General features: G+C 51.4%; 1 protein-coding gene across 4 annotated transcripts in view; it reads left to right on the top strand.

Annotated features, from left to right (window-relative positions):
* Positions 1-1475: 1475 nt before the first annotated feature.
* CACNA1H (calcium voltage-gated channel subunit alpha1 H) overlaps positions 1476-23879 on the top strand; it is a 191965-nt gene continuing 169561 nt past the window's right edge. For 2 of the 4 annotated variants that reach the window (XM_078381306.1, XM_078381308.1), the window contains exons 1-2: positions 1477-2442; positions 6638-6965. In XM_078381306.1, coding sequence (XP_078237432.1) covers positions 6656-6965 — 310 coding nt within the window. In that variant the 5' untranslated portion in view covers positions 1477-2442; positions 6638-6655. Of the gene's footprint in view, positions 2443-6637; positions 6966-23879 lie in introns of all 4 variants that reach the window. The other 2 variants (XM_078381307.1, XM_078381309.1) reach the window with 2 other exon arrangements.

Genomic DNA, 23879 nt, shown 5'->3' on the forward strand with positions numbered 1-23879 from the left:
AGCAGTGTTCTACACCCATCGCTGCTTTCCGGAAGCACCCTGGCCTCCATTTTCAATCAGTTCATCGGCCACGAATAGCAGCGAGGCCTGCCTTTGTAAATGGAGTGTTGCTGCTTATAATAAACCCATCCCCATTTCAAAGGTCCCAGGTGAAAAATAAGCTAGTCCTTGAGGAAGTGAGAGGGGAGGTCTCCTTATCTGGCTTTGTTATCTAGTTTGCCTCCTGTTTAAACTCACTTTCCTGGAAGAGCGCTTCCTGCCCCGGCTGGCTGTCTGGTTATTCTGAAGACTAAGCCCACAGAGAAGAGGAGGTGCACACCTAGAAATAAAAAAAAGGGGGGGGAGAGGATCTCTTATCATGGCCCAGTGGATGCTAATGGCACGGAGGGAATTAAGCCCCCTTCCCTGGCACCCTGGCATATAAACGAAGCAAAGTAAATATTAAGGTGCTCCCTCTGGGAGGGGGGATGCCCCTACGCGACCCCCCCCCCCAATATCCTCCTACTCAGTGCCCGGGAAGTTATTTAGCCACCTCTCTGGATTCAAGAGAGAGGCTTGGATGCGCCTCCATGTCTAACCAGCTTTACGTGGCATCATTGCCCCACCCCCCACCCCCCATTGTAGCCGGCTTGGGTCAGAAGAATTAGCCTCCGGTCTATGAAAGCTTCTGCCGGGGAAAACGCCTCAGAATTTATTTAAGGGGGGAAGCAGCCTCGTGGGTGCTTTGGGGGGGGGCAACGGTTTAGAGACGACGAAACCGCTGCCCCCAAAGCGCCTCCCCATCTCTCTGGCCATGAATTCAGTCACTCCAGCGACGGGCAGGGCGAGGAGGGCTGGTCTTGGATCTCGAGGCGCCCAAGGGGCCAGTGGCCGAGCCCATCCACGAAGTGCGGTCCGCTTAAGGGGTCCGAAAGGGGGTGTTCCTTGCGGAGGGTGCCCAAGGCGCGCCCGCGCTCTCCTGCCTCCCTGCGCGGCGCCGCGCCGCGCCCTCTTCGTTTTCCCTTTGCGTGCCATGTCGCCGGACCCCTCTCCAGTTCCAGGCGGGACCCCAGCCAAGGGAGGTCCAAGGGGAGCTTTCCACACACCCCACCGCAGGGCTTCGCAGGGCGAGCCAGCGCTGGTTCACCCCCTACCACAACCCCAGCCCGCGGCTTCTCCCCCTCTCCTCCTTTCTCTTCCCTCGCCCGGGAAGGGCGGAACTTCGAGTCCGCTGGCAAGCGCTGACCTTCACCGGGCATCCACCTTGCGCGGCGCTGGAGAACAAAGGAACGAGGGAAAGGCTGGGTGGGTAGGCAAGATCAATGGAGCTGGGGGTGGGGCGTGGAGACAAAAAAGAGGGGGGAACACGTGCGCACCGCACCCCTTTAGGAAAAGAAAAAGACACACGCGCCTCCCAGTCTCCTTCACACGCCCAGAGTTTGTGCCACACGCGCTCGTGAGCGCGCACGCACACACACACACACACACACACATATACACACCCCACTACTTCTGCAAGCCCCAGCTAGGCGAGGGCGGTGCGCCTCGTTGCACCGCTCGGAGGTTTGCGCCCAGTGGACTTTTACGCATGGCGCCCTCTCCAAAACGCACGGCTTCGGGCGGGCCAGCTCGCCGCCGTTCCAGAACTGGATGGATTCGCTTTCCTCCTCCTGCTCCTCTTCTCTCTCGCTTCCTCGGCTCACTGGGGGCTGGGATTCCAGCCGCTTTCCTGGCTCCCCACCCCTTTCTGGTGTTCTCTCCACCCCTTTTCCTCTCCCCACCTCCGGGGAAGTCTGAAGTTTCCAGTTGTGCGCAAAAGCGAAACGCACTCCGGCTTGGCGTGGTCCAGCAGGCTTCTTCCTTCCTTCCTTCGGCTCGTCTGCCTGGATGCCTCTTCATCTCTGCCGTTTGTCCGGCTTCTGCTAAAGGGGGGTTGGAAGTCGCTGGCTGTTTCTCGACCCCTTCTGCCCCCGGCCACCCCTCCCCGGCGATCCCTGGTGCAGAGGGGCCAGGGCGCAAGAGGCGCCGCTCCCTCTCCCTCTCCATCCTTCCCCAGGCATCAGCGACCCAGACCAAGAGAGAGTTGGAGGGGGTGCCGGACGGTCTGCGGAAAGAAAAACGGGAGGCATCGGGCGCCCCCAAAGGATGGCTCTCCCGCTGGCCTGAAGCTCTCTCAGCCCCCCCCCATCCCACCCACCACCTCAAGCCGCTCCTCGGATTGACAGAGTAGGAGCCCTCCTATCATCAAGGGAGGAGAGGGGAGCTGGAAGGGGAAAGAGGGGGGTGCAGCAAAAAAAAAAAAAAAAAATAGAAGAAGCCCCCGGTGCGCTCTCCCGGCGGAGCCCTTGGAGGTCCTTTTTAAAAGAATTTAAATGTTGTTATTTTAATTTTTTGCTGCCGAGGCTCATGTGAACGGCAAGGCACGGCTATGCGTGTGGGAAGCCCGAGGTCCGTGAAACTCAGGTAAGGCAGCCGGCGGCGGCCCCACCTCGCTTGCCTTCCTTGGTGGCCCGATCCCCCGCGATTCCTAGGAAGTAAAACCCCACCTGGGCAGCCTGCCTTGGGCATCCGCCGTCGACCTTGCCCTCCATCCAATGGGGGTGGTGGCTTTCTTTCGAGTAAGCGTGCTTTGGCCTCGGCTGGGGACCCTCTTGTCCCCCTCCCTCCCAGGGGGTGGGCAAAGGTGGCCATGCAGGAGCATAGAAGACCCTCACCCCAGCCCCCTCCTTCCGCTGGCTTGTCCCCCCCCCAGGAGGTGCCCTTTGAAGCCCGGGTTGGGGGGGCGCCGCCGCCCATTTCCTCCCTTCAGTCCTATGGATCGGGGGGGGGGGGGGTTGGGCAAGGGGGCTGCTCGCTGCGAAAGCACACCTTGCACTTTTTCACCCGCGGGGGCGGCGGGGGGGGGGAGCGCGCTCGCTGTCTCGGACGCGCACAGGCGCGCCTGGAGAAGCGGCTGCCGGCGCGGAGCCCGCCCGGTGGTGCGGACGCTCTGCTGGGTCCCCGCGATCGAAAGCGCGCCGGAGCCGGCAGGAGAGGAGGCGAAGAGCAGAAAGGAGAGAACAATGAGGCGCAGGAAGAGCCGCTCTTCCTATCCCTGGCCTCCCTCCGCCCGCCACACGCCGCCGCTTCTCTCTTCGGTTTCCCTTGAACTCTTTCTTTCTTTCTTTCTTTCTTTCTTTCTTTCTTTCTTTCTTTCTTTCTTCCATCCTTCCATCCTTCCATCCTTCCATCCTGTCCACCCACTAGGTCTATACAGTATCTCTCTGTTTTTAACCCCTTCGGCCTCTTCCATTCTCAATTTGCAAAATCAACCAAGGGATTCTGCACCCCTTCGGAGATGGTTGGAGGGCCGGGCAGCTCCCTCGCCTCCCTTTTTCACTGGGTCGCTGGCCTTCCTCTCCAAAGCCCCCACCTCTCTCTGGCAGGGCTCCTGCTCAGCTTCGCTTCCTCTGCCTGCATGCCTGCCTCTTCTCCCTCTGAGTTTTGGGTTCCACCCGGGTAAACTTGTTTTTTTTATTATTATTCGCTGCTGGGATTTCTTTAGAGCTGGCTTGCCTCAGGGAGAGCCTGAGGCCGGGTCCCTTTCTCCTCCTCACAAGGGCTCTGCAGGCTGCATGAGAAGAGGTCCCAGGACCTTACTTGTCCGAGATGTGGGGGCTCCCTAAATCCGAGAGGTCGTAGGTTGGAGATGCTGGAAGCCACTGTCCAGGAAGTTCTGTTCCTGAAGTCTGAGAGTGTGTGTGACAGGCTGAAGGTCAAACCAGGATTTGAACCCAGGTCCCTGGATTCCTAGACCAGCACTCCCCCACAATGGTTCCCCGGTCTGGACTCAGATCTTCTGGAAGCAGGAGTTGACTTTTTCCTCTCTAAACTCCCATATTTCTTGATGCTGCTGCTTCCAGGCCCTGAATGCTTTACCCCTTCCACTTCCTAGCCTTCTGCATCTGTTTCTTCTTCCTATTCTTTCCTCATCTCCCAGATTCTCATTATCCTTCCCCCATAAGTTTGGTGGGACAGTAGATTTGGGCCACACACAACCATGATCCATCATGAACCTGTGGAACTCTCCTCCACAAGATTCAGAAGTGATGGCTCTGGCTTTATGGCTGGAAAAGGAAACAAAGATTTGTGAGGGGGAAAGAGATTCCAACCAGCGGGTGTTAGCCCTGATGGCTAGATTGAGCCCCCACTGTCCACCACGGTATACTTCCTTGGAATTTACTGTCAGAGGAGGGTGTACCCCTCCTTTTCATTTTGGGGGGGCTTCTGAAAGACCCCCGCTTAAGGAGCATGGGAAACAGGATATTGCATTAGATTGAACTCTTTTTTTCGATTTTACTTATTTTTATTTTATTCCGTTTGCCCCATTTCGTCACTTTTGCCTCTCCGTATTCTGATTGTTGCCAACAGTCTCGTGCAGTCACAAGAATACCGCTTAGCTTTTTCCATCCCTTCGGTTGTGATTACACATGCAAAGTTTTAAACACAAACCAACCGCCATCCCTTCCATGTAGGAACATTACAGATGCCAGGTGTGGGTGCAGTGCAGGAAGCCCAAAACGGCCTTTGCTGCCGTGACGTCTTTGAAATACACGGGAACGACCCAGCCAAGGAAAAGTTAAGACTTTCTCATAGATGTGGGAAAACACCTGCACTCCCACACCCTCTCCGTTTCTGTGGCTGCTTGATTTGGCCTGTCCCTTAGGGATTGGTGCCGAGGCACCCATACGATTTTGTCCGTTTCCAGACTTCATTCCATCTCAGTGGGGGAGAAGAAGCCTGAACCCACAAACCAACCCCTGTGAAGCAGGCGGGGAAGGCTTGACGACACTTTTAGCAAACTCACAGTGAGATCTGTGTGCGTTCGCTCAAAAGGAAGGGCACGCCAAGTGCACATGGAATGATCTCTGCTTAATTCCATTTATGTCTGAAATCCCTTTGTTTTTGTTCTATAGATGTAGTGTTGATGAGTGCAGGAGATCATTGAATCCTAGAATAGTGAAGTTGGAAGGAGCCCATAAAGGCTGTCAAGCTCCTTCTCTCTTCTCAGACCACAGTTTGGTTCAAGGTCAGTCGCTCCCTTCCAGGGGAACTGCTCCAGGGGAAGACCTCTGGATGCAGGAATCTGAAGCGTGCAGGACCCGCACCCACCCACTCATTGCTATGAATAGTTTAGAAAAGGATGGAGCAGGGTTAGATCTCCCTCCTCCTGGCTGTGATCCAAGCTGAGGGGTCCCTCTGCTTTTCAAGAAAGCTTTGGAGGCGAGGAGAACCCAAGGAGAGATCCTGGTGTTAACTTGTAGTTTGACCCTGAATCTCTTACACAGAGACTCGAGGGAGCGTCTGCTTTTAGGCAACAGGGCCTGAGGCTGCCTTTGGCTCAGTCCTTTATTTTTCCTTTCCTTCCGGCTTTGCCAAACTCACAGACACTGGTTTTGCATCTCTTTAGCTGCTCCTGCAGCTTCCGAAGCAGGATGACGAACCCCATGGCCTTCCAGAGGTTGCTGAATTCCAGCTCCCATCATCCCCCACGGCGGGTGTGGCTAGCTAAGACTGAGGGCCAGTGCCACCCAAAAACATCTGGAAAGCTGTCCCTGCCTCACTACGGCTGTAGCAGAAAAGCCCTCTATTGCCTCTTTAAAACCATTTTTCCAGAAGTTTTCATTTTCTCTCTCCATTTCTCTCTCTCTCTCTCTTTTAAAATTGCTTCCAGAAAAAGTGTTGCATTAGATTAAACCGGGGACATAGACATGCCTTCAGCCTTTTTTTTTTTTTTTTGCACATCTGGTTTGCAGCCTTTGGAAAGTTACTTTTCCAAGGGTCTGTTACAGCACTTGAGAAATCATTTGTTCTCATTGTTCCCTGCGGTGTATTGAAAAGTAATTCATCGTCTTATTCTTTGCCTTGATAATAACTTTCTGTTCTTTGCTGTTGTTTACTTGGGAGGATTCAAGTGAGGCATAAAGCTTGAAAAATTCATAACAAAATCTCTTTAAAGGGCATTTAAAGGATCTTTAGAAGCTTTTGATATGAATTTTGCTGTGAATTGCTTTTTAAAATCTTCTGAAGATGCTTTAAATGATCTTTAAAAGTATCTTTGAAACGTGAATCATTTCAAGGGACTTTCCATTTACGTTTTTAAAAATGCAATTTACTTTGCCTTCTCCATCCAAAATAAAGAGAGAGACACCATGTCTCTGTTTTTCTTTAGGTGACCACGTTGTTTCCAGTAGGTTGTTTCTGATCTCTGTTTCTAATGTAATAATACCCTGCCAACATCAGTGGCACTAAGTCCTGGGTTCAAATCCCTGATATTTCTGATGAACAAGATGACAGCAAAGAGTCTAAATAATAACTTCCCAGTACTAGGCCAGAATGACTGTTGGTCTGAGCCAGTGGAAGCCAGTGACTCCAGTTTCATGGGGCCAGTGATCCTGTTCCAGGTTTTGAAATTTAAAGGAGCTGTCCAGGGTACTGAACCTCATAGGTAAAGCCCAAGTGGATTCTTCTGCCCCTCTTTGAGGCATCTGTCTTTCTAGTCCTCTGCAGGGGGCTCTTCTACTGCAGTGCCACCCCAAGCAAATTGTTTGAAGGCCTTGTTCTTCCCATAAGAGGACCTGCACCCCTTCCTCACCACCTTCTTTTGCGTCTCCCCCAGCAGGTGCCGGCTGCTATCATGACTGATGGCGAGAGGAGAGAACCCTTCCAGCCACTGGCGCACGACGAGGTATGGGTGCCCATAGCCTCTGGCCCGGCCACCGGACAAACGTTCCAGCTTCAAGGGGAGGAGGAGGAGAAAGAGGAGGATGCCCTCAGTGCTTGCAAATCCATCCAGGACAGCCTGGCTTCGGCGGGATCATCCACCCGGGATCCAGCCCATGACGGAGAGAACCAGGTCCCTTACCCGGCGTTGGCCTCCACCGTCTTCTTCTGCCTTGACCAGACTACCCGACCACGCAGCTGGTGTCTTCGGCTGGTCTGTAACCCATATCCTTGACTTTTCTCTGCCGGTTGGTCTCAGTTTTGCTTCTTTTTCTCTTGTGGCCTTTTAAGATTCCTTCGGCGCTGTTGACTGGCTTTGTGGTGGACGGAGGACGCCTTCTGCTAGGTAGAGATGTTTAGTTGGTGGCCACATCTCAACATACTTCAGCTTGATGGGTTTTGCCTTCATCTTGCGGTAGGTCAGACTTAGCTTTCTGAATCCAGAAGATGGTAAGAAGGAAGGGGAAAACAGGTTTACTTTAAGTGTCTCAGAAGCTGAGAGGTTCAGATTGGAGGAAAACTGTGTGATGTTGTGGTAGGAGAACTTGGAGAACGTGGCCTTCTTGACCAAGCGTCCTATCAAGATGCTCTTGGATTGGGTGCAACCTATTTTTTTTTTGTCGTGGCAAAAGTGGTTGTTTCTTTGTCGTCTTCTGACATCTGGGCTGTTGTTTTGTGATTCTGATTTGGAGATGATGGTCAATGCGCCTATCAGAGAAGATTCTTGCTACTGTTCATAAGATACCACAGGATTCTGGGTTTTCATACACGTTGTGTCTCTGTGTCTGGATTAACAACACACCACTGAATGTCTTGATTCTCTCTGAGTGGGTATCTTTGCAGTAATTTTTTTCCCCAAAATCAAGAGCTAATGTTTCTTTTGAAAATCTGTGGGGTTTTTTTCCCCTCCTTGTGTAAGTTCTTTGTGGGTTTGTTGTTTTCCCCATGGGGTGTATCCTTTACTACTAAGGAAAAACGGATATGTGTAGCCGCCCCCCAGGGATGGGATCTGTAATCCAACACATATGGGGGGGGGGACATAAGGTGTGTGTGGTGTCAATAGTGGTACTTTATACAGATGGAGGGCAGTCTGGGTATAGGATGGGGGAAGCCAACCGCGGTTGCATGTGGCGCTCAGCAGCTTCTTGAGCGGCTTCAAAGTGTGCAGGATACGACCCTCTTTTTCTCACAGTTCAGCTGGTAGACCTGCTTTGAGGGATGAGAGAGCCCTGGGTACGTTCATGTGTGGCGAGGAAAATACCATGTATGCTTAACGTGTGGGTGTCATTCCTCTGCTGAGACTGGATGCGAGAAGGTCATGCACCCAAGGGCTGGTTGGATCAACACCGCGCATCGTTTGTGATTCCCTATATCTCTGGTACCACTGTGAGCAGCTGTAGCCTTCCAGATGTTTGGGGAGTTGAACCATTTGGCTTGGTTTAATTAGGGATGATAGGAGTAAGAGATGGAAAATACATAGCTTGCCCATTTCAGTCCATCACGTCTCCATCCGTTAACATCTTGGCTCACTCTAAGCTGCAAAGGTCTGCAAGAGGTTTCGCTTCCTGGGAAGGGTGAATCCCGTCTATAATGACCCTGCAACAAGGCGTGACCACATACCTATTCACGACACTCACAGCATCGGCAGGGAGAAGCGGCTAGAGATTCCAGATGTCAGGTGGCAGAACGTGGAAGGAGCCCCACCCGCCCACTCACTAGGTCAGGGGGGAGACAGATGCAGAAGCCGGTGTTCGGGGGCCAGGAGGCACATCCGGCCATCTCCTGGGTGTTCTGGACTTGCCATTCCCAGAGCTGGTTGGGGCAGCTAGTGGTTACAGCCTGCAGGAAGTTGTAATCCCCAAGCATGGTGTGTGTGTGAGAGAGAGTGAGAGAGAGAGAGGGAATGGGGCAGAAGGTTGTCAGTTTGTGCTTTGAACCACCTGAAGTTGTTAGCGATGGGGTGCAGAGGGTCGGCAAAAAAGTGGAACAGAGAAAGACCTGCCCGCTGGGTCACCTTCCACGCCACCCTTTTTTGGCCCCCCAGCCCAACCAGAGCAAAAGCTGAGAGGGGATGGGTCGCTTTGGGGGTTTACGTAAGAGGGCTTAGAAGAGGCCGGCTGGTTTGTGGGCTAGAAGAAAGAGAAAGAAGCACACAGTTAAAGAGAGAGAGAGGTATTGGCGGGGGGGGGGGGGAAGAGAGATTATCTTTTTGACTGAGATCCCAGCTGCATTAGGCTGTTTTCCATCCACAACAGCGTGGTTGCATGAAGACAGAAGCCTGGCACATAATCATCCACCACGCTCCCCGACTATTTGAGGCCACGTGTGTTTCAAGAGACCCCAAATATCAGGTGGTTTTTTTTGGAGACAGGAAGGCCCCCCACCCACCCAAAACAACCTGGATTCCCAACTGGAATGACGGTGCCCATGGATGATCCGTTTAATCTGGGAATTTGTTTTGATTGCAGAACAGCTGCTGCCAAGAACAGGACTTGGGGGTGGCTCTGTGGGCGAGCTGTCATGGACCCCAGGGTCTCTCTCTTCCCCGCTTCCCCCTCCCTCTCTGGATTCCTGTCACATGGGGAGGAGAAGGTGTTTGTCAGACATCTCTGGGGAGGCCTGACTCTCTCTAGGGGGGGGGGCTAGTGGTGGTTCTGATGGGCTGCCTTGTCATCTCTCTGGGGAGCTTCGGACCATCTAGAATCGGCATCAGCCCATCTGCCAAGGAGCAGCCAGAGGCAGAGAAGTGGGTTCCCCCAGTCCTGCAGTGGCCATGACCAATGGCCAAGTGGATGGGTGGGGGGATTCTGGGTTCTGTAGTACCAAAGTGACTTTTCCCCAAGCCGTGGTTAAAAATGAATGAATGAATGAATGAATGAATGAATGAATGAATGAATGAATGAATGAATGAATGAATGAATGAATGAATGAATGAGTGGAAGCCAATATCTGGGCATCCTTCCTCCAAGCTCCAGGGGCCTCTTGGCCTTCTCTTGTGTCATTCCCAAGTTTTGAAATGATGAGGACAGTTCAGCAAACGTGTGCCCAAAAACCGTCATTCTCTCTCTCTTCCCCCTTTTCACGTACAGCCTGATCTGGAGCAGGAAGTTTCTGTTCCCATCTGGCTTGCTCAAAGGCAAAGGACCATGTTGGGTCCTTGCAATGGGGGCGGGCGAGAGATCCACGACCAGCTGTTCTAGGATGGGCCCTTTTTGTTCCTGGGACTTCCTTGGTAGCGTGTTACAGCTTGGGTGGTGCGTACACGAGGAGCAGAGGCTTGCACATCTGGGCACCAGTGGGTTTTTTGCTGGTATGTGTGTGGAGGAGAATGCAATCTGATGCCCGTGTCTTCTTGGGCAAGCTGCAGAGTCCTCCCAAAGGAAGGACCAGGCGTAAATGGTACCAGGGAAATCCCCAGGAAGGAGCAGCAGCACCTGTTACAATTGACTGGACAGCACGTTATATTATGGGGCAGATCCAACCTGATGTCCTGGGGAGGCAGTCCTACAGGGTGTCTGGGTGGCCTCTTTTGCAGAAGACAGTCCTCTATTTAAAAGTTTAGCAGGGGGTGGTCCTCTTTTTGAAGGGGTTTTCCATTTCAAAGGCTGCCCAGTCCAAGCCTGATTTAAAAATCTGCAAGAAGAAGGAAGATCAGGGACCCATCTTCCACAGTGAGCAGCACCAGGACACATGGGCTATTTGGTCACTGCCTTCCCCTCTCTTGGGAGGTGTAGCCTTTCTAAGGTGGTGTAAATCAGCATTTGCAGCCCTATGCCTGTCCAGGTCCACCTCCATCCTCTTGTCTGGCGATGAGCAAGCGGCCACACCCGACTGTTTCCTAGAACAGAGAACAGCTTTTGCTGGTCAACTTTGCCACGACCCCAAAGAGGCAAGTCCAGCCTGGAGCATCTCGGCGATCCGGGACGTGCAGCTTCTGCATCCTCCCTGCCTGGCCTTGGCAGCCTCTGTCCTGCCAGCAAGAGGCAGCCCATTATTTATTAAAATAGTGATGATCGATCTTGCTTGAGTTAAGCGGTGAAACCTGCGTGCGTGTTTGTAAAATCAGTTTCTCCCCTCGACTCCCTTGGCAAAGGAAAAAGGAGCCGTCTGCCCAGAGAGCAATGCGGAATACTCTCAAGAGAAAGTGCAGACGACGGTAGAACAGAGAGGAGGAAACTTTGACCGTTCTGTAGGTGCCACTGACCACCTGTTACTTCCAAACAGAGCTTGAAAACATGGTTTCAAACTACAGATTCTCTCTCAACACAAACACACACACAAAGCAGTCACAGAAGTTTGGCCAAGTTTTTTTTATTTAAAAAAATGTGAGAAACCAATCCACTGCTTCTGAGGAATGGAAGTTAGTGTAACAGGGCAGCAGCTGTCCTAGCTCTGCTCAAACGTTGTGTACATTTTGCATTGGGCGCAAAGATCATTCTTGCTAATGCACCCACTCTTCCTGGTAGCACGGAGAAAATCTCACCCTCTTACAGGCAAGGAGAGAATTACAAACGAAGGTGCCTTATCCTCAAGCATGTGGATTTATGACTCTGCTCTGAAACTGTCGGCAGGCAGGCCGCACGTGTGAAAAGGATCCGCTGCTCTTTTTCTGCCACGTTAGCTGCCACCTCTTCATTCTTACACAGCAGCGTTCCAGTTGCGAGGACTGAGAAAATCCCCAGCCGGAGATGTGATATCCATGCTTGCCATTCTTCCAGCGCTTCTGTACCGACGGCCTGGATTTCAGCTTTACGGCAGCTGCTTCCCTCCCCTTCCCCCTCCTCATGAGGAGACAGACCCGCCTCTCCTCCCCCCCTTCCTTGCCATGTGGTTTTTCCAATGAACGATGACGGTGGAGGGGATTGCAACAGACTGGAAAACGCAGACTGGAATTTCAGCTGCCGTGTCCGGAGCAGATCTCCCAGGTCTATATTTGTGCTTCTCCGGAGGGTGGAGGAGCGACCAAGCCCAAGAAGGGGGAAACCCCTCTCTCGGTTGTGCAAGGAGCTCGATGAGGAAAGGAGAGTTTTTGAAAACGCAATTTCTCTGCATGGGCGAGAAAAAGCCACCCCTGCGGAAATTTGTCCAAAGAAGCTTCCTCGTCATCTGCTCAACCTTCTTTCCCTGCCTCGTCTTCTTCCTCCATAACTGGCTGGCCTCGGGCAACCATCTCGGAGGCCGGTCCTGTGTCCTTTTGTAGAAGACTTCAGAGGCCAGAGATCTCCAGCCCTTCTGGGCAGCTGCGACACCATCCTGGGGATGCTAGGAATTGGGGTTCACAAAGGAACGCTTACAAGGGAAGGAGAGAAAGGAGGGAACACCCCCACCCCCACCCCCAGGGTTTCTGAGATGGGTGGCCAATGCTGGAGGTCCAGGAGCCACAAAGAGAGCCAAGAACGATCAGGGGTTGGGGGCAAAGCAAGCCCAGAAGTAGTTGGGAGTCCAATTCCAGTTCAAACTTGGGAAAGGCTCATTGTAATCTATTTGAAAGCCAAATGATGGCTCGTGAAGATTTCCAGGACACCGATTCACCTCTGCTTGGGGGGGGGGGGGAACCATGTTTTTGGGAAATGCGGGAGGGGCCTGATGGGGGCAAGGCCCTATAAACAGTGATAGGGTTGACATGCAGCCCCCCCGGGCCCAGTTTGGCCACACCTGCTTTCAGGGACGTGTCAAGGGCATCAGAGTTGGTACAGCTTTCCTGTTGCCATCTATCTGAGGTCTGCCACCTTGAGCCCTCCAGGTGCTTGTTGGGTCTCTGTCTGAAAAATCCCAGTGAGCTTAGCCAATAGTAGGGGGATTCTGGGATTTGTAGTCCAGCACGATCAAGAGGACTCGCTGTCGAGAGCCGCGGCCTTAAACCGTGGCACAGATCTTTGCCATTGGTATCAATCAGTTTTCAGTAAGAAGTGGGTTTCCATGCCCATGTTTCTCTCTCTCTTTCTCTCTCTGGACATCTGGTTTCTTTCTGTTTTTGCTAAGCCTGTATCTGTTATATTTATTATTATTATTGACATTTTTACCCTACTTTTCCACTAAAAGGTAGTGCTCAAGGTGGCTTGATAACTTTTAAAAGAATAAACACAGATAAAATCACATTGAGCGAAAGGGGAGGGGGGAGAGAGAGAATGAAATCATAATGGCCCAGCCTGACAGTAAAAACCATTACAATTAAGCAAATATTTTTTAAAAAAACTCTGTTACAAAGCAACAGATAACAGGTTTTCGAAACAGCACAACAGGGCAGGATACAGCTCAAATGGCAATCTAACCAAGTGTGTGTGTGTGCTTGTGCGTGCGTGCGTGCTTTGTAAGACCCCCTCCCCTCGGCTCCTGCTTCTCAAGAAAGGCTTTGCATGCAACCTGCCAGATTGGAAGGGAAGACAGAAACGGACGAGCAAGCGTGGGTTTCCAGGCCGCCTTTGGCCGAAGGGCCGGCAGCTTTGGAAAGAATGCTACCAAAGCATTTCTGTGGCCCGTCAGAAGTGGCGAGACGGGAAGATGGATGGCGAGGGGGAGGGGGAGGAGAGGAGGGTGTGCTGGAACCAGGCTTGAGAGAACACCTGTCTCTGGGAGTCGGCCGGGTGGCGGGATTTGCAAAGCACTCAATGCCAAAAGATATTGCTTTGCTGACGGAGGACGGAGTCCCTAATTAGTGGTAATGGGCTTTGAAGGAAAACAGTGTGAGGAGGCCCCCACAGATCCTGTGAAAATGCACAGCACTTTAAACCTCTCTGTGTCAGCTCCACACCCAGGCTGAGCACCGGGACAAATATTGGCCGGAATCCCCAGTTGCTGACCCCTAATCAGAGCAGACACCTTGAATCCATCGGAGCTGCCTAGGTGTCGGTTTGTCGTTCAGCAAATGATTTTGTGCGTCTAGCTTGACTGGTTGGACAAAGTGGGTCATGAAAGAGACCAGAAATGCATAAGGAATCTAGGAAGGGAGGAATCTAGCCACAGGCAATGAACCCGTGGCACTCTGCACATGTTTCCGCGCCTTTGCGCTTGACGGAAAAGGCTGCACAGAGAGCTTTGGGTGTAGCATCACCTTTGCAAAACTGGCTAGGTGAGGACTGTACCGCATCAGGCTCAGCTTGCTGGCTCCCGGATTTGGGTCCGTATTTCCTCCGAGAACCGGTTGCAATGCATCCAGTGGCATTTATTTCTTAGTAACCTCGCAGCCTGCTCGCGTCTGCTCAGAAGTAAACCCTGTGGAGTTCGGTGGGGCTGGCTGGCAGGCAAACGTGTTTACAGCCTTGTGACGGGCTTCTTGAATCTGGGTAAACACGCTGACAGAGGACGAGATTGCACATTTTAATTCTCTGTTAGGCACCGTTTGGGGCGGGGGACATTTTATGTGCACTGAAAACTGTGCGTCCTCAATGAATTGCAGATGAACCGTCGGCAGCTCCCTGCATCTCTGGGATTCATTAAATGTTCTCTCTCGGTGTGGGTGTGGGTGGTTGTTTTTTTTTTTTAATGGGGCATCTTCTAAGGGGGAGCTCAAAGTTTCGCTGCAGTGGTTAGCAAAGTTGTCTGTTTCACAGCAGCTCCATTTTTACAGGAAGACAGTGTGGAGTAGTGGCTAGAGACCAAAACGAGGAAGGCCTAGGTTTCAATTCCCGTCAGGCAGGAGGTGCGATGGATGATCCCCTCACCCGTCCACCGAGCCACAGGGGCTGCAGCGGCAGTAACATTTAACGAATCCTGCCTTCTACCCTCAGCTTGGCAAAAAGATGTGGAAGATGTGAAATTTGAAGAGTAGACAAAGTGTAAGTGTTAATGGTTTCCAGATGCAACGGGCTGTGTTTTTTTAATTAGTCAAGTGGCAAAGAGGAGAAACGGCCTGGATGAGGAATCTTCTAGAAGGGCAGGCTGGATTCCCGAGTTTACATTCTTGCTTTGCATTGATTGAGGTTGCTTAGTGGTAGGAAATAATTGTTGTTATTAATGAGCTGACAAGTCAGAACCGATTTTCAGTGACCCTAACAAGGGCTTTCAAGGGAAGTGGGACATTAAAGGAGAGGGGGCGTTCTGGTTCCACACATCCCCAGTGCGTTTCCGTGGCCGAGCAAGGATTCGAACTCAGGTTTCCTGAGTCCTGGTCTGTTGCTTTCTCCACTCCACCCCACTGGGTATCTCAAGAAATAATTTCTCTGTGCATGTTCGGAGGTTGCTTTTCTCTCTTAGGTAGTATCACTCCCCTGATGTTGCTTTCAAGAACTGGGTCCAGGAAGTGGCCCAAATGAGCAGAATATTTCATGGGTGGACGATCTGGCTCCCTGGGGTTTTCCCCCAAAAAAACCTTGTTTGCATTTGAGAACCATGTGCTTTGAACCATTCCACGCATAATTTATCTCAAACAACTAGGAAGGATATCACAGGGAACATGAATCAAGCTATTTTGATTCACCGAGTCCAGTTTTGCCAACTCGGGCTGGTCGGTGTGGCCTTCCAGAGTTTTCCATGAGAGTCGGGCCCTGGATTTCCTGGAGATGTCAGAGGTTTGCCCTGGAGATTTGCTCCTTGCCAGCAGAGTGTCTACCATGGAGGTGGTGGTCCAGCACATGGTGGCCGGGTGCTCACTTTCCTGGATGAGGAATATAAGGAAATGCACGGCTTTTGGTGATTATTTAGCCGCGTGAAAATCCCAGACCTTGGGAACACTGCTTTTTGGGAACCACAACTCCCAGAACATTTGGGGTTGGGCTCTGATAAAGTAACTTTTGCAAGGTTACTGGCCCCTTACGGCAGGTGAACGTAAGGAAGACTCATCCTGAAATGCGAGTAGAGCCATGGCTGCCGGCCAGAGCGGGCAATATAGAGTGAGGTGGACCAAGTGCATGAAGACTTGAAGTCTTCATGCTTCAGAGCCATGGAAGGGCTTTTGCCTCTCTCTCTGTCTTGCTCTCTCTCCAGAAGTTGCAGATCTGTGTAGGTTGAACCGAGAGCTTGGGGAGAGGAGAGGAGCGACCGAGCGGCTGGTGGAGGAGGAGGGGAGAAGAGGGTGGCCATATGTTCATAGACCTCTAAAAAAAGCTTTGGCTTGACTCTCAGGAGCAGACAGGTGTCTGTGTGATCAGTTTACCCCAGGGGCCAAGGGGTCAGGCATTCTGAGCATGCATAGGCAGGGCGGAGGTCACCCTTCCTCTGCCGGTTTGCCTCCGACACTCGAGAATCCCAGATTCAAAAGCGTGAGCATCCGTCGCACAGGACGCCGTCCAGAGCCTCGATTCACGACAGCGCCACCCGCTTTCCGTGCTGAGTGCCCGTTCACCGACTCCCCTGCTTGCCTGAGCCTGATCATGTCCCATTCCCCCCCCCTTCTTTAAAAATCTCCTGATCTGGGTGAGCTTTTTCATACATCTTCGGGGCGCTAATTGGAGGATGAGGCTCCAGAGCTCCTCTTTTGAAGGTTTAGAATTTTTTACATTGATGCTCATTTACAGCAGGATTGTCACTGCGGTTCAGCTCTTTGTTGTGAACCCTACAATGAAGTTTGTCTGTCGAGGGCTGGGGGGGGGTGGGGGAAGAAGCACACAAATAATCACAAAGGAAGCTGAGCTGATGAGTTGTGACCTCCGCGAACTCGAATGGGATGTGAAACGGCTGGCGTACTGCGCATAACGTTGCCACCGCCAGACCGACCTCACTAGTTTAGGACCATCTTCTAGTTACCTTCAGGTGAATCACTCACAACCCCCATCTTTTCTACTCTCTGTGGGTTGTGTACGATTCTTGGTGGCTGGATAGCTCAGGGGTTGGAGCCAGAGGTTGGGAGTTCGATTCCCGACCGTGCCTTTCAGGAGAAGAACCCGTCTGTGCGACCTTGGTCAGAAGCCGCACGGCGATACCAGGGCAACCCAGAAGAAGGGAAGGGGAAAAACACTTCTGAGTCTCCTCTACCTGGAAAACCCTGGAAAGGGTCATCATCCATCAGAACTGCCTTGAGGGCACCTGATGATGATGATGATGATTAAGTTTTGGGGGAGCATGCATCCTTTTAAAGAAAGAGCGGTCCCTCTATTTGTAGGGCAGCTGGAAGAAGACAAAGTCTGAATGCCGACCTCTGCTTTTCAGATGTTTTAGTCTGAGTTTGATTTGAAGTCCAAGAAACCCCAAGGGACCTTGGAAGTGGCTGGTCCTCCCTCAGAGCAGGCTTGGCAGCAGGGGCAGGAGTGGCCGGATCCCCGCTTTCCCCATTTGGGCGGGGAGCACTGCCCATCTTCATAAACGCATGTTCTGAACTCGCGTCCATACCGTCGTTTTTCGGCACACCCGTCTCCTCTTTTCTCCTCCTCTGTGGTGACCTGTGGGCAGCCGCCTGGGTTGCAAAAGGTATTTGAGGTCTCACGGGGGGGGGGGGTTATTCACTGGGACGGGGGTCACCAAGCCCCCCTTCTGGACCGGAGCAATGACGTGGCTCCCCCCTCGTCGTGGGTGGGATGCCAGTGAGGCTGTGTAGGAACGCCTACGGGGGGGGGGGGAGCTTCGGATGCCGGCCCTCTCCAGCCTAGTGGGCGCCCACGGGGGCCCTCGGATCAGGCCGTGGCGTGTTTTTGGAGACGATGTGAGCAGAGCCTGCTTCATCCAGAGCACATTCTCCTACGTGGGGGTTATTTATAGAGGTCTGTGGGTGGGATGTGTTGTGTGTTTTCTGGAGCACTCAGAAACTTTCTACTGGGGAGGTGGGTTGTCCTTTGAGATTCTGACGGGGTTGTTCCTTCAATTCCCCTCCCTCCCTCCCTCCCTCCCTCCCTCCCTCCCTCTCTCTCTTTCTTTCTTTCTTTCTTTCTTTCTTTCTTTCTTTCTTTCTTTCTTTCTTTCTTTCTTTCTTTCTTTCTTCCTTCCTTCCTTCCTTCCTTCCTTCCTTCCTTCCTTCCTTCCTTCCTTCCTTCCTTCCTTCCTTCTAAAAAAATTTATTCCACTGGTCATCAAGGAAGGGAGGTGAGAGTACCCAGTCACTAGTCTCCTCCCCACCTTCATCTCCCTAACACCCGTTGCAGGTAGGTCCGACTACCTGCAACGGGTGTAGCTGGGGGCCCAGAGACATCCCTGGTCCCTCTTAAGCGACTTAATGGCCATGCTGGATTTAGGCGACAATGCAAGAAGCCACCGTACCACAACCTGCCCGACAGAGCTATCTTTGCAAGTGGGGTTAGTGAGTTCCTGGAGGGGTAACTCAGAGCAACTGTCTCCTTGCACAAGAGGTTCGGAGGAGAGAATCCACCGTGTCTGGAAAAGCCTTGCACACACACACACACACACACGGTTGAAGGATCACTGGGGTGGGATGTGGGTCCTTGCAGTGAGAAACTGCAAAAACTGGGTTTTAGTTTTAGTGAGATTTGATTGCACAAGCGACGGAGCTGCCAACGTCCCGTTTAATGCAATCTGTTTTATTGCTCTCGAAACCGACTGGCTGGCTTCTGGCAAGGGAGGGAGCGCTCCGATTTCCAGAGCTAATTCTCCCCGTCTTCCAAATGACAGCTTGCGAAATGGCGCGCGCTCTCAAAGCCCAGAGCCTCTCCTCACTTCGCTTCGCAACGGCCCTGGCAAAGGCAGATAGATCCTGGACCATAAACGGGTACCGCATCATCTCTCTCCTCCCCCCCCTTCCTCTTATTGTGAGCAAACCAAAATTGCGTTTGTGAGTTGCCTTGCCTTGCCAAACTTTGGCCGACACCATGACAGAGTCGCATCTTGCTAACATGAAAACGTGGCAGGGGAGGTAAAGCGCCTTGATCCCGCTCACGACCGACCAACTGTATTTGGAATGCGTGTCACATTCCAGAAGAGCAGAGCATTTGTGGGAGGGGGTGGTGGTGGTGGTGTGCAAAAACTTTATAAGGATCAGGGCTCTGTGTGTGTTTGGGAACATGCTGTCTCCAGGTCTCCTCTGCTATGCTTTGAACTCCTCCTCCTGTCGGCTCACCGAAGACCCAGCAAAGTCACCCTGAACGGCTGGATCGCTCAGTGGTTTAGGCCGAGCAAGAGGCCGGGAGTTCAAATCCCCCACTGGGCCTCCCTGAGAGGGGGTGGGCTGGATGATCACACAGGGTCCCTTCCAGCTCTGCTGTTCTAAGATGATGATGATGATGATGAGGTTGTACAGTTCAATCTCTTCTCCGTCCCCAGAGGTGGAATATCTTCAAATGAAGTGTCCATGCCATGGCACTTCTTACTTTTGTGACCTTACTTTTCTGTTTGGCGCCTGAGACAGTATAGATGGCTTTTCATCCTTCTTTGTCCTCACAACCAGCCTGTGATGTAGACCAGACTCAGGGAGTATGTGAGGACTATACTGCCCTGGCTGTATACGTATCCGACCTTGATACAAACCTCACCTTGTCCGGCAATCCCGTTCTCTTTCCCTTCCTGTCTTGGGGTTCCCCATCCCCTCGCCTTCTGCAAAGCGCCCCGGACCGTCATCAAGAAGAACATTGATGGATCTGCGTCTCCTTCACTCACGATTCTGAATTTGGATCAGGCCTTGTTTTGGAGCTGGATGCCGTGTCGTTCTCCAAAAAGCCTCTTTTCCAAGCCCTGAGAATTAAAGTCTTTTTTAATAAAGAAAAATTAAAAAATAATTGAATGAGAAGCAGATGTGAAACTCCCTCAAACAAGGCAGCAGGAGAAAGTACAGACCCAGAAGCTTGGAAAGATGTGTTGACGTTTGGTTTTCTTTCTTTAAAAAAAAACCAAACAAACCCAAACCTCCTTAACTTTGTTTCTCCCTTTTCTCGTGTGTCTGTGGCTTACTTGCGAGAGCGCTCTCATCTCCTTTACTGCTGCTGCCCAGCTACAGGAGGCGTGTGGCACCGTGTCAGAGAGGCACGTCTGTCAGAGGTTTTACAAGGCAGCCATAAACCCAGATTTCTCAAGGCGGCTGAATCATGTTTCCATGGGGGGATTGGGGGGGGGGTTAAAAATGCCTCGGAAGGCGCCAGTGTAAGAGGCCTCCGATCTGATCCTTTGCTCCCACCTCTGAAGGAACGCCAGAAAAAAAAAAAGAGAGACAGAACCCAAATGGGCGCCGAGGCTGGGAAACGAGAGACTGAGATGTGGCCCACAGAATGTGGGAATCCGCAGTTCTAAGCCAGTGTTTGAACTGTGGGATATTCTCCCAACCCCATAACTAGAAGAGTCATAAAAAAGTTACGGTTACCCCAGAAAAAGCTGCCCCTTTCTTTATAGTTGCAATGTACTTTCCTCTTTCCCATCTGGGAAAGGCATGAATTACAAACAACCAGCTATTTTTGTAACTGTTTAGTAACTACTGTCTGCAGGGTTTTTTTGGGGGGGGGCAGCGGCTCTTATACCCACCCCGTCAATGAAAAATGCAGCCCCATCAAGACGATCAGCCCTGTTTCAGGGTGAGCCTTTGTGGCTTAAAACCTACGTCCTTGGGCATGTGGAATGAAATATTGAGCCACAGGTTTGTATACTGTGGACATTAAAAAAAGAAAATTTGAAATTGCCTTATTAACACAAACCACAGGCTCTGTCCGGGCTGATTGTGTAAACATCCTGCCCCCGTACAAAATCACCAGCTTGCCTGTCTGGTAACCATCATCTGGCCCAATCTGAAGTAAATCCATGAGTCTTTAACATACTGCAGCAGTATTTTGGGGGTTCTTTTAATGGTTTTTAATCAATGCTGAAACAGACAAACACTTGGTATACTTGGGATAATAGTTCCCATGTATTTTACGTGACGCTTTGTAACTAATTATTTACAACTGTTTTGCCGTTAGTTGCAACCATTTGTAACTTGTTTTTAACCATCCTCTGGGGCTGGGGGGGGGCAGTTTCCTTCCCGGTTCAAGCGCTAGCTCTTTCCATTCTCTAGAATGCAAAATTTCACAGGAGCAGAAATTTTAGCATGGATATCCAAGCATTGTATGAATCTTTGTGTTTCGCTCAGTGGTGTTTTGTCAAGGCAAAACGGGGCAGGATTGAGCCATACAAGGTGGAATGGAATGGCAAGCTGTAAATAACCAAGCTTCATTAGAGCCCCTGTTCTCTGCTTCTGAGCATGTGCAAAGTGACCTTAATACAACACCAAAGAGGGGCATTTAAGGCGGATTTTTCCGGCACAGGACAAACTGGCTTTCAGTTGCAATGTTACAAGCATTTTGCACCGTGGAAGCTCCGTGAAGAAGCCTTCCAACCCAGTTGATGAGTTGATTGCCTCGTCTGGGGTTGGCTTGACAGAAACCAGGTCTGGACCAGGTCGAAAAAAGAGGAAGCTTCCCCCAACCCCCCTTGGGATCCATTTCCTGCAAATTTTAATCCCCCAATGTTTACCTTTGTGGCGATCATAAATTACATTCAGCTAAGCTCGGCTGAAACATTCACGATGGGGCAAGAACACAGATCAGCGGCCATAATATGTGTTTAGCCAAGTGCCCCCATGCAGTTACAGAGGGGTGTGTGTGTGTGTGTGTGTGTGTTTTTAATGCAACACTTACAGTTCCCATCTATACAGAACGTGGCCTCTGTTTATTCGGCTGTTCACTTAAATGCCTCTTATCAAAACACCCAGAGGTCTGTAAGGCCAGGCTGACATTCCTCAAAGCATGTGGAAGAAAGGATGTGTATGTCGGCTGCGTTTGGCACGGCACCGCACAGGCCCACCGTTTATTAAGCCGTCTTGTTTTTATCAAGCTGACACGGTCTTCTCCTGGGTCCTTCTTCCCAGGGGGCTGTGTTTCGTTTTGTCTTGTTCTTCCAAACGGTTCTACAAGTTATTTGAAAGTCCCTTTCAAGAGCAGCGATTCTTCCCTTTCACGGCTGTGTATTGTTAGCCTCTGGGAGGAGAAAAAAAAACAATTTTGTGATAGGAGAGAATGTCACACGTGGAGCAGATAACGGGTCGGTGGAAGCAGACTTGTTGAAGGGCTGTACGTGTTTCCTTCGCAGAAATGAGACTTTGCGACCAAGCGTTTCCCTCCATGTTCTCAGTTTGGGGAAACCGCCCAGGCCAACTTCACGGGACTCTGTCCCTGGGTGAGAAACGTCTTCTAAATTCAAGTTCTTGTGTCTCCAGTCATGTCCGGCATTGAAAAGGAGAAAAGATGACACTGATCTCCATACAATTTGTGCATGCTAGTTGATACTTAGGGCAGCAAATTTAGAAATAACGACTGCAATTAAAATAGGAATGTAGTCTCAGGGGAGAAAACTGTGACAGGTGGTCAGGATAGCAGAGGGCAGGTCCCAGGGTTCCTGCCCTCTCCTCCTTGCCTGTAGGACCGGCCTCAGTAAAGCAGGCCACTTGGCCACCCTGGCTCTTCAGTGGGAAGGACTCTGTCTGGCAGGACGATGGAACGGCTCTCCATATCTCAGTGATATTAGCCAGACTGGTCTAGAAGGACCACACCACAGCTGCCCAAACCACCACAAGGCACAGAATCCCCCGGCCATCACACTGCTTTCCAAAACGGCTTGTCCTTTTCCAGCAACTTTTATCTTTTTTGTGATACCCCCAAAGTACGATCATCTCGATTGAGTCATCTTTGCTTCTAGAAGCTTCCAGGCACGGGGAGGGCGTTGCTCTACAATTTTCAGTGGCACCTCCATGTCCTCGACCATCAGGTCCAACGCGTTTACACACTCCTGTGGTTGGTGCTTGTTCACAGAGATGCACAAAGATATCTTGATTTGATTGGTGAACTCGGGAGAAGAATTCATGAGTGACGATTTCCTGACATGTCATGGCGGTGTCCCCCTCCCTCCCCATGCCGCAATCTGCTTTCCAAAACTGAAGCGTCAGAGGAAGAGGTGAAGGAAGGGAGGGCCTTTACACTTCTTCCGTGGACAATCAACCTAATTGCATAAAATGGGCTTTCTAGTTGCAAACGACACCAACAACGGAAAGAATGACCCTTTGCCTTGGGTTGTGTTGAACATGGGGCTTCGGGATGGAGAGACTGGCAAACGTTTGATGCTGGGTGGCTTTTCCACATCTCAGGAAAGGGTGTTTTGGAAAGGGATTTCCTTCCTTCCTTCCGGAATGGACAAGGTGTGTTAGGTTGATCTGGAAAAATAATTAAGCCAAGAAACCGAAAGGTTTCCGGCTGGCAGACGCAACCTCCACGGAGCTGAGCCCAGAAGGGATGTTGCTTAGCAGCTAGCAGTTGTATGGGCGGCTTGAGTCCTACCTGCTCAACTCATGCACTCAAGAGAAGCAGGCCCGATAGGTTTCGGCCCCTGTCTTCTCCCTGGAAAAAATTAGGGTTATCTGCTGTACTATCTCCCCCCTCCCCTACTTGGAGTAGCAATTGGGAGCGGGCAGGACGGACAACAGCAAGTTTGTGAGATCCCTTTGTGCTTTGGTAGAAACCTAAGATTCCTCGGTTAGAGCCAGAGGGGGAATACTGTACCCTCTTTCCCTGAAAATAAGACGTAACCTGAAAATAAGCCCTAGTATGATTCTTCAGGATGCTCATAATATATAAGCCCTACCCCCCAAAATAAGCCCCAATTAATGGAAACTCTGCCCTCCACCCTTGTGCAGCCACCAGAAGAAGAGGACAGGACTGTATTTGAATAAATGTAGATTGTTGTACATGAAAAAAATTTAAAAATCCCCTGAAAATAAGCCCTACTGCTTTTTTTGGAGCAAAAATGAATACAAGACCCTGTCTTATTTTCGGGGAAACATGGTGTATATATAAATTCATTTACAGTATTTATTTTATTTCTGTGCTGCTTTTCCCCTCATAAGAGGCTCACGGAGTTGCTGAAGCAGGCAGAAGCTCAGGCAGTGAGGAGTTTGTGTTGAATGCTAAAAGTCAGGTCAAGGCGGTTTTCATGCAAGGATTCCCCTCGCCCTGCTGTTTTTAAAAATCACCCGGGAGCAGTGGAGGGGTTGGGGTGCGAGGGACACCCTTGTTAAGACAATATGGAGATGGAAATGGTGGCAACCGACTAACCGATCCCTCACCAATATCCCCGAGTCTCGGCGGCCACGGCTGTATCACCCTGACCACCGCCAATCTCCTCGGCTTTCATAAACCGGTGGCCGGCTCTTGGTTCATCTAACCCGGCCTTACCAGCCGTGACCCACACCCGTCGGTCCCTGGGGTATTCCAGGAGGGTCCCAGAACGGAGCCGCTGGGGAGCTCCTG

This window comes from Pogona vitticeps, chromosome 13 (assembly GCF_051106095.1).
Source record: "Pogona vitticeps strain Pit_001003342236 chromosome 13, PviZW2.1, whole genome shotgun sequence".
Lineage (NCBI taxonomy): Eukaryota > Metazoa > Chordata > Lepidosauria > Squamata > Agamidae > Pogona > Pogona vitticeps.